Source organism: Streptopelia decaocto, assembly GCF_964273445.1.
Source record: "Streptopelia decaocto genome assembly, chromosome: 1".
Lineage (NCBI taxonomy): Eukaryota > Metazoa > Chordata > Aves > Columbiformes > Columbidae > Streptopelia > Streptopelia decaocto.
Genome location: NC_138663.1, coordinates 194641773 through 194656033, shown reverse-complemented (window position 1 = coordinate 194656033; position 14261 = coordinate 194641773). Strand labels below are relative to the sequence as shown.

Sequence of the window (14261 nt, the reverse complement as noted above, 5' to 3'; positions counted from 1 at the left end):
TTTTTAAAATTGTTTATGCTAAATAAGAGCTGAGTTATACAAATATTCATTAAGAGGCTGAGGAGTGGGACATGGAGGTGTAGGTCTGTCAGTTTGCCATAGTATTATGTACTCTGCATGCTATTTCTGCAATCTTGCTTCATGCACAGGTTTTGAAAAAAATATCCGACATTTTTGGCTATAAAAGTATAGAAGACTTCATGACATCACATTTAGACTATTTGGTGATGGAGTGGCTGAAAATAAATGACAGTGGATATAGCCTGTCTGCTTTTCCTTATGTTCTTCTGAACTATACTAGCCTTGAGGAATTCTATAGGTAAGTTTGTTATATGAAAACAGTTTCTTTAGATTTATTTACAATTACGACACAGGGTTTCAGATTTCTAAGTGCATCAGGATTTTGTTGTGAAATAACATTGAGAACTTTTAAAATTTATTCTAAGTATTTTGTGCATTATATTTATGCTGGTAAGATTTGTACAGCAGTAGCTAAACAATAGTTACAAGCTTATACAGTAGAGGAATGATATTTGCTGTATTATGCTTGAGATTTTTTTTAAAATGCAATTCAAGGATGTTCTGCAAATGTATCTACTATGTCTAGGTCTTGTTACAAAGTTCTGGTTCCACACCTGGTGATTAGAAGTCAATTTGAAGATGTAAAATCACTTGCCGACCAAATTGAAAAGGACTGGAGGCAGGTTCTAGCAGACTGTTTTCCAAGGATTCTTGTGTATATCCTCCCATATTTTGCCTGTGAAAGCCTTGGGAAGAGTGAAGTAGCAGAGCAGAGAGATACAGCTTCTAAAGTCTACGACATGCTTAATGATGAAAACTGCTTAGGAAAACAGGTATTTCTTTTAAATGTGTAGATTGAGTTCTATGGCATTGAAAAGACCTGAAAGAAGCTTCTATAAAAATGGAAATAGTTCAAGTTTATAGATACAAAATTTTATAATTTTTATAAAGCCAAACTAGCCATATTTTTATCCCAAGGTTTTCAAGTAGCTATTCAATAGAAACTTTCAGGCAGACAGTTGACTTAAAATATTACTTTTTTCAGAATGTAATTAAAAAAAAATACCATTAATTGTAAACCCCTGAATTTCCCTGCCATATATCTGTTTAAGTAAGTCATGTTTTCCTCTTAAAATATTTTGTTAATGCTTTATGAGGAGCCATCGTCCCCAGAGGCAGAGTCTGTATTCAGAACTGGTAGGAAAATTAAAGTTGAGGGTTTTTCCAGATACTGTAGGAAAGTAAATTGTTTTACCTGTGACTGCCATAGATAGTCTTAACCAGGCTTAATTTCTGAATGAATTTTATGTCATAGATAATTGAACAAATAGTGAATCCAGACAGAAAAAAATGAGTTTTCTCAGAAGGAAAAGAAATGTGAAATTACTTTAGCTAAACTATTTTTCTTCTTCTAGCAAATTGACAATTTATCTCATAATAACTTACCAGAGATTGTGGTTGAACTGTTGATGACCTTACATGAACCACCCGATACCACGGTAGGCGAAGGAGCTCCTTTAAGTAAATACGTAAGGTACATGTTCGTAGATTTTTGAAATGCTGACTGTATTTGTATAACATTGTACATTAAAACGTGCTCTTCAGGCATAAGAAGAGGTAGCCTTGAAGCTGAGAATTAAAGGTTTTTATTGTAATTAGTAATGATGTACCATAGATGTGCTTCCTCACACAGTTATTCCCCAGTCTCACTAAGGAGAACCTCAGTAATACTCAGTTAATGGAAAGAATGAATGGTGGGCAGGAGGATGCCATTGTGAGTTGGTAAGCTGGACTATGGCATTGCCACGTTAAATTAGCTCAAATTTGGATGGACTGCCCTTTCTGTAAAATTGATCAGGTTTTAATGTCCAAATTAAAGCAATTCTTTTAAAGGTCTTTAAATAATTAGAAGTCTTTGAAAAGTGACCTGTTTTTAACAGTTCTTGTAGTAGTAGTGCTTGCCTTTGGTAAGGAGATTGCTTAAGCAATGCAAAATAAACAAATTCCTAATAATAATAGATATTCTAGTGCCAAAATGATCTTCATTTTTATGAGCTTTTCAGTCTTTATTGTCCTAAAAATATCACTATTTGCATAATTATGCCTGGAAATAATTTTCCAGATTTTTGTGTTTAGGTACAAACTATTTGGAAAAGCATTATGCTTTCTGAAGTTATTGAAGAAGATATTTTTATTTTAGAAACATAAAACTGAAAGAGACTAAAGCATTTCTGTGAAAATCTGCCAGAAGTTAAAAGCCTGAGGATTTCATAACTTTATAAAATAAATTTGTTTCAGTGAGTTTATTAACAGACCGTGTTGTCCACTAGTAACCAAAGTTTTTCTTTCTAAAAAGGAAATGGTAAGAATAAGAGTGATGAAACTTAGATGTTGCTGGTTTCTTACTATCATGATGCATTTCTTTTATTCCTGAGGTTCATGAAAACCTGACTGCCCTATTTTTGTAATGTAGTCATGATTATTACTTTTTTCTCAACCAAATTGTTCCCATAATTACAAAATACAGAAGCTTTATCCATGACTTGCAATTGGATTTTCCGGCGAAGTACCTTAGATTGCACAAACATATGGGTTTTTAGCAACATGATCTTTCAAAAAATAATAAAATAATGTCGAGAAAGTCCAACTTAGCTGCTATAGAGGGACAACAGACCGCTGAAAATAAGGTGTGTGTCACTGATGGATGCTGTTGGTCCTTCTGACTGAAAGCAGAAAAGATTTCCTAGGACTCACATGTTTATTCAATTAGACTTATTTTATTTAATACATGGGTTTTGATTTTGAGAAGAAAAAAATCTCATTTTCATTCATTTAGGGAACTGGATCCTGCTCCTAATCCACCTCATTTTTCATCTTATGTGATTCAGACAACCTTGGATTATATTAACAAATGTCATAAAAGCAAATTAACAAGTCTTGTAGCAGTTCTTTCTAAGAGCCCGGTAAGCATGTAATAATGATTTTATTTTTCTGTAGAATATAAAATTTCTTTTACAGGTACGTTTTTGTTTAGTTAGACATTTTTGTCATGTATATATGAGGAAAAAATACAACCTTAGAAACCTTCCTGTTCTTTTCTTTTCCTTTTACAATGGAAGAAGACCTAAGTTCAGGAACACAGGAACCTTATAGAACTTAAATGCCTGAACTATTATATGCATTACATAATACATAAATAATCATGCATAAATAGAGAGGGTTATTTTCAAGTTGTGGAAGTCTGTGTGTACCAGACACAATTTAGATCCACTTTATTTCTTTGGCATATGGCTGAAGAAACATTCCAAAATAATTACATTTGGACAATTTTATCTAAATACTAGCTACAATTAAGATATTAAAGTTTGTTTCCCTTACTGACCATATGAAATTTTATAGTCTGTGATATTCTTAGACATTTGTTTTTCGGTTGTTAAAGGCAAATACAAAGGCATATAAAATTATGCATCCCTTGCAATAAATCATAAACGTATTGCTGTCTTGTAACATTATGCCTTAGAAGCATATCTTTTCAAAGTTTATGCTATTTTATTGCGTATATTGTCAACAACTTACTTTGCCTATCCATAAACAGTCTAAAATTAAGAAAAAGACCTCCTTCTGGACCATGTTTGTTTAAATCTTTTGAGTGTAAAAGTTAATATTGCCAGCCAGTGGAATAAAAAACCTGCCTAGGTAGTTTTTTTAAAGTATACAGCTTTAACATTTGCAATCTGAATTTATATGTTCTATGAAAACATGCATTTTGTATATACAAATATTATTTTTTAAATAATACACATTGAAACACTACCCAATGTTTTAATGGGTTGTATTTGATGTTTCTCCTGTTGTTGAAAGCTGCCGTAACTGCTTGGCTTCTGGAAAAATGTTCGTAACCTTTCTCAGGTGGGGAAAACAAAAAAGAGAAAATGAGGAGGATGTATGGAGCTTGTCACCCTGCTTGGAGAATTGATTTCTATGTAGGTCTTTTGTTTGTTTAAAGCAGTTAAAATAATAAAGCCTTTTTGTCCATGTCCTTCAAAACAAAACAAACAAATCTCTATGACTTATATTTTTTTCTTGATATAAAGTGTATCTGTATTGGCATTATAAATTATTTTTTTACTCTTAATTTGTTCATTTTTAGGATTCATTCCAGAAAATCCTTCTAGCCCTTTGTAAGCACGCATCTGATACAAACAATATTTACAAGAAACACAGAGTTCTTGTGATTTATCACTTGTTTGTTAGTCTGTTACTTAAAGAGATAAAAGATGGTTTAGGAGGAGCATGGGCTTTTGTCCTCCGAGATGTGATTTACACCCTGATTCACCACATCAATAGCAGGTAAATACAGTAATTGTACCTTGTCCTTCTGGTCTATGCTCCCTTGTTCTTGTAACATTGTATTTCACTACTTCTAGGAGATGTTAATTCACTTGTAGAAATAATTCAAATTTGCTGATAAAAAAATTGCCTCTTTGATAATTTTGGAATTCAAATTTATAACTCTTACTAAAATGTTTTTTAAAAAACCAACAACCTGATGGTTATGGGAGACACAGGAGGGTACAGAGGGCATTATTGTCCACTTTGTTCTGTTTCTGTCAGTGGTGTTCTGGCAAATATTAATCTGAAAGCCTTTTAGGGTTGCGGGGGGGGATTGTTGTTTTATTTGTTAGGTTTTGTTTGTTGTTTTTTGTTGTTTGTTTGTGTTTGTGTGTTTTGTTTGTCTGTTTGTTTTGCCTTTTGGAATATATTTTTCTTTAAGTTTTTTACTCCATTTTTTAAAGTGATCAGTCAAATTCTGTGTATTTTATTTCTCCCGTGTCTCCTGAGCTAAATCCTTAGAGCTGTTTGAGTAAATAAACTTTAAAGTTTAGAATTGGTTCCCATCTGTAAAATTTATTTATATTTCCCTTTTTCCCCTATTCTTCCCTGTTGTAGGTTGATACTTGAGATAATGACAATTTGTAGTTCTTTAATTTCACTTTTTTGTTTCCTGTGACAGACCTGTTATTATCAGAGACATATCCATGTGCAGCTTTTCACTCTGTTGTGATCTCCTTCATGATGTTTGCCACACAGCGGTTACGTGTTGCAATGATGCTCTAGAGAGCCACCTTCATGTTATTGTGGGAACCCTGATACCTCTTGCCATGGACCAACCAGAGATTCAGGAACAGGTAGTTTCGAGTTGCTGCTTATTCCTTATCTGTTGACTTTTACTTCATGTTCGCTGTCCTTAAAGCTCATGTTCGTTTTTAATTCCCTTTTTCTATTCTTTGTAGATTTAGATTAAAAAAAATATTTGGAGTGTAACACTATACCTTTAATTTTTCAAATTAAAAGGTGTCATTACTTTTGGTACTTTTTTTTTAACAAATACTGTGTCCTATATTTAATTCCTACGGCTTTAAACGGTGATTGAGATGTCTATATCGTAATTGCTGAGATTACTGTATCACTTGCTTTCTAATTCTGAAGTTTAAAACATTCAGGGTAAGTTTCAGAAAAGTTGTTACCCTAGTTGAGCAGAGATAGCAAATCAGTGATACCACTAAGGAAACAGAGATAGGACACAGGCAGTGCTGAACTCCCGCTGATGGCAAACTGATCAGTACAGGCACATCAAGTAGCCAGGCAGTTGCCTACCAAGGATGGATGATTGCACAGTAAATACAATGAAGACGTTTGGAAGGGAAGGGTGTCTACAAGATAAATAGGAAATATGTGCAAAGACCATATTTCAGTAGTTGACTTATTTATTTAACAAATTATCATTAAAAATAAATGTAGCACTTAGGCCTTGAAAGGGAAATGAAGCACGTTCTGTTGTGTGACAAGCCTTGTTTTCCATCTGGTGATGATTTGTATGTGCATTCTGCTGGGGCTGGAAATGTACTTAAAATCACACAGAATCACAGAATGGTTGGGGTTGGAAGGGACCTCTGGAGATCATCTAGTCCAACCCACCTGCTAAAGCAGGTTCACTGGAGCAGATCGCACAGGAATGTGTCCAGGTGGGTTTAAATGTCTCCAGAGAAGGAGACTCCACAACCTCTCTGGGCAGCCTGTTCCAGGGCTCTGGCACCCTCAAGGTGAAGAAGTTTCTCCTCACATTCAGGTGGAACCTCCTGTGCTTCAGTCGGTGCCTGTCGCCTCTCTTCCTATCATTGGGCACCACTGAAAGGAGTCTGGTCCATCCTCTTGACATCCACCCTTGAGATATTTATAAACATTGATGAGATCCCCTCTCAACCTTCTCTTATCCAGGCTGAACAGACCCAGCTCTCTCAGCCTTTCCTCATAAGAAAGGTGCTCTAGGTTCCTGATCATCTTTCTAGCCCTTCATAGATTCAGAGACTTATAATCAGTAGCTGAAGGTGAGAAGAGGGGGCCTGTTGCCTCATGGTTGCCTTCTGGCTTAATCTGATCCCATGGTCCCATATGCACCTTTGTGGTTGCAGTATAGCCTTACATTGTCCTCCTCCTTCTCCTTCCAGTTCAGCTGGAGGGCTGTGCTGCTCCAGCTGAAAATAACCTGGCGATCTTTTTCCCAGCTTAATGATCAGATTTATCATATGTCTGTGCAAACAGTTGTACATGCACGACTGCAAAGGCAACGTGCCGGGGCACCCCTGGGCAGATGTTTCTCTGAACTGGAAGTGATAGCAAATATAAAACCTTCTCATCTCATACTCCTGCAGGGACGTCCTTCCCCTAGTGATCGCTTTTTAGTTTCTTTTCTTTATTTTTCTTCTAGTATTGAATGGAGGCTAGTTAATCATCTTCAGTTAAATACAGGTTTCCAAATAAGAGCCTCATTGTCTAGATTGTAGACAGTCCAATTCTGGATTGAATGTCCAATTGCATTGATTAGTAAGTAAAGCATACAAGCAGCATTTTTGCAAAGAAAATATGGTGCCCTTTTGGCCAGTTTTTATTCAACTTGTAGATCTGTTGTAGAATGAATTCTACCGTAGTTCAGTGATTCAGGCAGTAAATTATGATATTCAGGCATTTGTCAGGATTTCAAATTACCGGCACTTCAGTTAGTAAGAATAATGAAGTCCTAATTACATCAGAAGGTCTACTTGGGTGCAGTTCATTGCTAAATCATTGTCAATATTGTAATGATTGTATTGCTCAGTATTTGAAATCAGCTTTATGAAAAGACGGGATAAAACTTCAGGCTGTGAAAATAAAAGCTTTGATGTCTATTTGTCAGGGCAAGTAGCAAAAACACCTCACCATTTTAGAATACATCTGTGATTTCCCAAGTCTTTAAGCATTTTATTCTTTTTAACAGTGTAACTATTTTTTTAATAGAGTTCTCAGTTTAATGGAACTTGGAGAAATAGAAACTTTATAATGTGAATAAGAAATATGGCTCAAAAATGCTTCTCTTTTTTTGGTTTTCATTTACTTTTCCTGTTCAGGTCCTAGGCTTGTTGAAGTACCTGGTGATAGATAATAAGGATAATGAAAATCTGTACCAAGCAATCAAATGCTTAGATCCTTTTCCTGAATATCCTGCTTTTAAAGATTTGCGAGCAACTCAACAGAAAATAAAATACAGTAAAGGACCGTATTCTCTTTTGGAGGTAATTACATTTAAAAATATCTCATGGCATAGTGTGTTTTGTCATGCAAACTTTCAAAAGACAAACAGTTCTCTGACTATAGGTATAGTTGAGAAATATGTAAATGAGATATGTGGATTCCCTTTATTGCCAGTTTCAGACTCTGAGATATTTGTAGGTCTCCATTCTTATTTGCATATATTAATATCCACGTTATGGACTGGTGAGAGCCACTTCTTTACTTCAACCTTTATTTGTATGCTGTAAGGTGCTTAATACAAAATGTTGTTTTCCAGGAGATTGATCACTTTCTCTCAGTTGGTGTTTGTGATTCACTACCCTTAACGCGACTTGAAGGACTGTATGATTTACGCAAACAGTTAGAACAATATAAAGATCAGATGAAGGAGCTCCTGAAAAATTTCCAGGGTACTGACATCTGATTATGTATTTTATTTCTTCTGTATCTGGTTTTAAGTATGGAGATGTAACCCTATTCTAATTTGACATTGAATGTTTTATTTTGTGTCTTGGTTTTTATATGTTTAACAGTGTAACCTTATTATAATTTCACATGCAGGGTAGAATGCCATTTATTATTCATGTAAAATCTGAAGTAGTATCTTTAGCAGAGTGTATCACAAACATTATGTGAGGTGTTATATGACAGAGAGGATAAAATGCCCTTCTAGCTCTTGGTGTGGGGCACTTGTGATGGTGAATGACCAGGATAATGTATAATATGAGTATATTGCTTTATGGCTGCTTAATTAGTTTTCTTGTGTGAATCTCCCTACTCTTTTAAATGTAAGGAAGCTAGATTTTATTAAAGGCATAGTATGTTAGAAAGTAAAGCTTACGGAAGTTTTAAAATTGTGAGATTTAGTTTAGTTTAACCTTGCCACATCCCAGCATTCTGTTTCAGCCCTCAGACCCAGTTCCTTCCTATTTTTGTTTTCAGATGCTCAGACCAGACGATTCCACTTTTGTCCTCTGCATCTTCATCAGCTTGTGTGCATGACAGGGAGATAGAAAGAGCTGATGTAATGAATTGTAAATAAGTAAAATTTGGGGAAGAATAGTCGTCTGTCACAAGCCATGGTGTGGCTGAATTATGTCCCCACATCTTTAATATAATTTACAATTTTATTCTTGAAATACTGCTTGAAAAGAGTTAGTAAAAGGGTAGCAAGCTTGTGTGGAACAGCTTCCATCAGAGGAGAGCCTTGTGAGCTTGGAAAAGAGATTGTATAGGAATACAGCGAGGTGTATGAACCAGTGAATGGTATGATGAAGCTGAGTGGGGAGCAGTTCTCTCTTCTATCACAGTACAAGAACAAATTAAATTATCTAGAGCAGTTATACAAGAGAAACTTTACATTGTTTCCCAACAAAATATATACAGTGTGGAACTCACTGCCACTTATTGCAGAGATCAGAAGCATCATGGAAGTTAAAAGGAGTTAGATGTATATAACTGAGATTATTAGGTACGAAGATCTGCTCAGAAATCCCCGATCTGCTGGCTGGCAAAACCTGAGAAAAAATACTCCTGCTCTATTGGAGGGAGGCTAGCAGGGTTGATGTGCCTGTTGCCTTGATTTTGCCTTATGCTAAAATTATGTAAGGAAATATCCATCTCGAGAGTTTAGGATTTGGCAAAGTTAATTAGACAACTGAAAGCTAGTCAAATTCTGTGAAATCCCTTGCAGAAAACCTTATTGGGGGATATTCCTTGGATTCATATTTAGAACAGAATTATAATATTAGCTTAAGTGCTCTCAGTGGAGTCACATAGTATGACTTCACTCTTTCAAACAGTACTCTTGCACTGACTTATGCTAATATTTCTTATATTTAGTTTTCATTTCTACATCAAAGCACTGAAAATAATAGCATTTTTATATTCTAGTTTTGGGGATTCTTTAACACAGTGAAATATGTAGAAAGTTTTTCAGGACATGATGAACAAGAAACATGAGTAATTTTTTCATGTGCTATTTAACACCAGCTTGCTTGAACATTAATAATACATTTTGATACTTGTAGATAAACGATACTAAAGCAGTGTTTTCTTCTAACAAGTTCACATTACAAATATGCAATTACTTTGGGCGGCTTTATTTTTCTTTCTGATCAATAGAAAAGCCGGAAGATTCCGTAGTAGTGAAGCTGGTGGTGAGTTTGCTGCAGCTCTCCAAGGCGGCTGTTAACCATCCCGGTGGGACAGCGGTGCTCGGTGAGTTACTGAGTCCCACAACCATCCTCATTGCAAACGCCAGGTTGAAGCTGTGGCCATTCTCAGTGTTCTTCCCACTGCTGTTTTGCATTTTCGGCCAGAGGTGGCCATCAGGAATATTAAAATGGGTGTTATGTCTTCTTTTCAGTCACTGTATTTTACAGCTTTGACTAATAATTTGACCAATATTTGTCATCAGTTTAGACTCTGTTCTCTTCTATACTCAGTAAAGAGTCATCTGTTGTAATATGGGTCACTTTATTAGGTTCAAAAGAAGTAAGAAAAATATAAGAGAACTTAACTGAAATTTGAAGGACATGTCTTGATTGAAATTAAAATAGTTGTTCTCCATCGTAAAGCCCCTTCTGTATTATTAAAATTATTCTCACTGTTTACGTTGAGCACCTAATTAATGTTCAATCCACAGCTAAGAACAAAATCCCCTCTTCAACAAGTGGGGAGTACCTCTCTGTAGAAGATGTTTACTGAAATAAGATATCTAAACTGGACAGAAACACAAGTAATGAGAACATTTGCCTTAATATATTTTTTTTGTCTAAAGCACTAATAACTGATAATTACAAATGCTGAGCAATTGAAGCTCACATTGGCTTCAGTATGATTGGCTCCAGGATCTCTGCAAGCTGTGAGTCTCAGCCCCTGCTGCATTTTGTTTCCTTACATGATTTATTTAGTTCAAAACACAATCTGCATATCTTCAGTCTGTTCTTTCTTTGCTCTGGTGATTAAAACAAAACAATGTTGTACACAACAGAAACGTTTTCAGGACGCATACCCAGTATGAAGGGAAGAGCAGGGAAGTAGATTTTGATGTCCTTCTGATGGACATGAACATCCCTTTTTTTAGAACTATTTTCAAGATCAATTTTGGTTTTTTCTTGTATGTAGTCATGTGTCCTTATAAAATATTTTGTCTGAAAGCAACTTAGGAACACATTGATACATCCTTTTACATAAAATGTAGGTTAATGAGTTTACAGGCTAATTTAAACTGCAAAATCCAAAGCCATAGGCACACCTAGAAAATTGTCTTAGAAAGCATAACTGTATTTATGAGTCTTAGGTTGCAAAATGCGTATACATGTAATTTTAACCGTAAAGCCCCTTGAGTGATTATTTATAAATGTTTCCAGTTTTTAACCCTATAATAATCTCAATTCTAAAAGTAGTTTATGCAACTTCTTAGGATAAGACCTTGTTTTAGTGTGCATAAGACTATAAAATTACTTGTGTTTGCAGAGGCAGTTGGAAGTTGCTTGGGAGAAATTGGTCCCATGGATTTCTCCACCATAGCTCTTCAGCATGCTGAGAATGCGCTGGATTCTAAAGCAGCAGACTTGCTTGAAGACAGAAAACTTCAGTGGGTCTTCATAATGTTAACACAAATAAATATTGCTCTAACAGATAATTGGTGAGTATGCTTATTTACTTAACTTATTTAATTCAAAGCTTAATAGGCACCATTAAGTTGTACATTGTTCAAATCACCTCAGAGTAATGCTCTGAAAGTGTTATTAACACCTGTTAGTGTCTGACCATGTGCTTCTTCAAGGCTCAGATTACTTACCCAGTTAAGCTTAGGTATTCCCTAGAAATTCTGTAGTTGGACTTGAGCCATAGAATCTCTTGTATGCTGTAGAGGATAGCAGTGGTGTGGAGTACATACTGAGGCATTGCTTTATAACAAAATATGCAACGGCATAGCCTAGTCCAAAATATTCAGATTTGACGCACACGTTGTTAGACTGTGGAATTGTCTTGTATGTTTGTAAAGGTGATTTTGAAAATAGAATATGTGAATGAAACTAATAATGATAATAACAACGTTGTGTTTGGCATTCTTTCAGCATTGATGTTAGGGCTGCTGCTGTTTCCTGTTTGAAAAACATACTAGCTACCAAATCTGGCAGTGAATTTTGGGAAGTTTATAAAACTAAAACTGATCCCATGTTAATCTATCTCCAGCCTTTCAGGATGTCAAGGAAAAAGGTATTTCTTCTGCTATACCTTATTTATATGGCATACGGGGTAGAGAACACATTAAAAAATACTGGTTTTTAAAAAGAGTAAATTTGAAAATATTTTTGGGATAGACCTGGATGAATGCAAAATTTGGGCTTTTCATCAGTCTGATTGTGAATAAGATTGCTTTTGTACATCTGTTTCTCCTTTCTGTTTCGGCATTTGCAGCTTCTTCACATAGGAAATAACCAATTTGACGTTAGAATGCAGTGTACTTTCATTATTATTACCTACTCACTAATCTAATACATTCTTAGGATTCCAGTCTCATTTGATGCAAAAGCCTAGTAGAAAATAGGGCAGAAAAAAATGGTGCATAATTCACCAAGATCAGATTTTTTCCTAATTTTAAAATTTTTGATTTTTAAGCTATATGTAATGTGGCCTTGTTGATGTTCTCGGTATTTTTTTAATTACTTTCAGATTTCCTTGGAAAACTTTAACTTACATGAAAAAAATGGATATTGTCAATCAGTTAAAGCACAGTTAATATTTAATGTTTTAATCTGCGCTGATTGCAGTATGGGGGGTTTTTTTAATGTTTATATTTGGTATATATGTATTTTTTCTTCTAGTTTTTAGTAGTACCTGCTAATGATGTGGAGGCTCCTTTAGAAACTTTGGATGACACAAACCTGTGGATTCCTCTCGGGGAAAGTCATGAGACCTGGATCAAGCGCCTGACTAGTTCAGTATTGGACAGTGGAGGTGTGCAAAGTGAAGTTCTCCAGTTAATGAAGCCACTATGTGAGGTGAGCTAAATTATACATATGTATATATATTTGTGTGGTGATGCACAAAATATATTATTATTTATCTTCCTTGCAAACAGTAATTTCTGCTATTAAGTTACTACTTTTTCCGAACAGTAGTTCAGATCCTTCGCAGTCAGATATATTTCAGACACCCATAAAATACACTCTTGAAATACAAGATTTGAGAGATAATTGTAAACATAGATGAACTTTATATGACTACTTTAACTGAATGCCTGCATAGCCCTGTACAATGGTTTACATTTTAAATGTTACATGTTCTTTCTCAAGCATTACATGTTTGTTTTAGTAGTTGTCAGTTTGGCTATAACCTGAGAAAGAAGGCTTTGGATTGTTTTTCTTAGCAGCTGCTCTGCATGGTTGTTTTGTAGGTGAAAACTGACTTGTGTCAAACTTTGCTTCCATACCTGATTCATGACATCCTTCTTCATGACTCAGATGAATCTTGGAGAAATCTTTTGTCAGTTCATATTCAGAAGTTTTTTACAGCTTGTTGCAAATTTGCCTCATCTAGTAGATCATCTACACCTCCAAATTCTGATTCAGGTAATGTCATAATATTTTTGTTTCAACTGAAAAAGCAATTCTGGTTGTGAAAAAATTATCTTCTGACATCAAACACATGATGCACTCTTATAGGCATACAGAATTTTAGAAGCTTCTGTTCAATTATTTGATCTTTTTCAGTGGAGATACCAGTAATTTTGAAGCTGTTCATTTGCAGCACCCAAGTAGTTTCTTCTGCAGAGCTTCTTTCCTTATTTACAACTGGATAATGTTTATTACTTGCTGAATTTAGATGTGATCCATTGTTGTGTGCTGCAAGAGTGAGTCTTGGACTGTCTCTTAAAATTACTAACCGTCAATTAAATTTCTCTCTTGCTCAAGAGCGATTAAAGGCAGTTTTCCCCTGGATTTTCCCCTTGGAATAAAGACTAACCTTTGCTATAGCTTCTGCCTAATGTTGATAATTGTCTCCCCATACATTCAGAAGACCTGTTACATTCCAGCAGAATGAAGGGAACAAAAGAACTGCAGCTGAGTATGAGTAATGCAAACAAAACACCTTCTAATCAATCTGGCTGGTGTCCTTTCTAATTAGACTGTGGTTAGATCTTTGGTATTAGACTATGGGAACAGAACATGCATGTATTTTCAGGAGCTGAAATAATATATTTTATTTGTGCATGTCCCTTACTTAACACAAATATAGTAACTTCAGGTTCGTATTTTTTTGTGCAGTAGCTACTCTGCTATATCTTCTAGCTCTCTTCTTCAGTGACAAATCACAAAGGAATGAGTCTGTACAATGTCTTGCAGTCTCTTTACAGGCAAGTCATGCAAGCTTGACGTTGGCAGAGAGGTCAAGGAACCCTTAGTACTGCAGTTTGTACTAAGAGTGCTGTAAATACGCCCAATGATACTAGGTGTGTTGTAAGGTACTTTTTATAGATGCTGAATAGCCTGGCCAGAAAGACTAGAGCAGTATTCTTTCACATTTTTAAGTCAGGTGACAAGCTGTTCCCACAATCCAGACTTTTTATTGTCCCACTTGGTAAGATACAAAAGGTTTAACAATTTCTTGTTTCCTTC

The 14261-nt window shown here is 35.3% G+C and overlaps 1 protein-coding gene across 1 annotated transcript in view; it reads left to right on the top strand.

Annotated features, from left to right (window-relative positions):
• Nucleotides 1-14261, top strand: part of ATM (ATM serine/threonine kinase) — a 68897-nt gene that overhangs the window by 27173 nt on the left and 27463 nt on the right. The window contains exons 25-37 of the mRNA XM_082068109.1: nucleotides 150-319; nucleotides 608-854; nucleotides 1437-1555; nucleotides 2858-2984; nucleotides 4172-4371; nucleotides 5036-5210; nucleotides 7467-7631; nucleotides 7907-8039; nucleotides 9754-9849; nucleotides 11110-11281; nucleotides 11718-11859; nucleotides 12468-12644; nucleotides 13040-13214. Of these exons, the coding sequence (XP_081924235.1) occupies nucleotides 150-319; nucleotides 608-854; nucleotides 1437-1555; nucleotides 2858-2984; nucleotides 4172-4371; nucleotides 5036-5210; nucleotides 7467-7631; nucleotides 7907-8039; nucleotides 9754-9849; nucleotides 11110-11281; nucleotides 11718-11859; nucleotides 12468-12644; nucleotides 13040-13214 (2098 nt within the window). The remainder of the gene's footprint in view (nucleotides 1-149; nucleotides 320-607; nucleotides 855-1436; nucleotides 1556-2857; nucleotides 2985-4171; nucleotides 4372-5035; nucleotides 5211-7466; nucleotides 7632-7906; nucleotides 8040-9753; nucleotides 9850-11109; nucleotides 11282-11717; nucleotides 11860-12467; nucleotides 12645-13039; nucleotides 13215-14261) is intronic.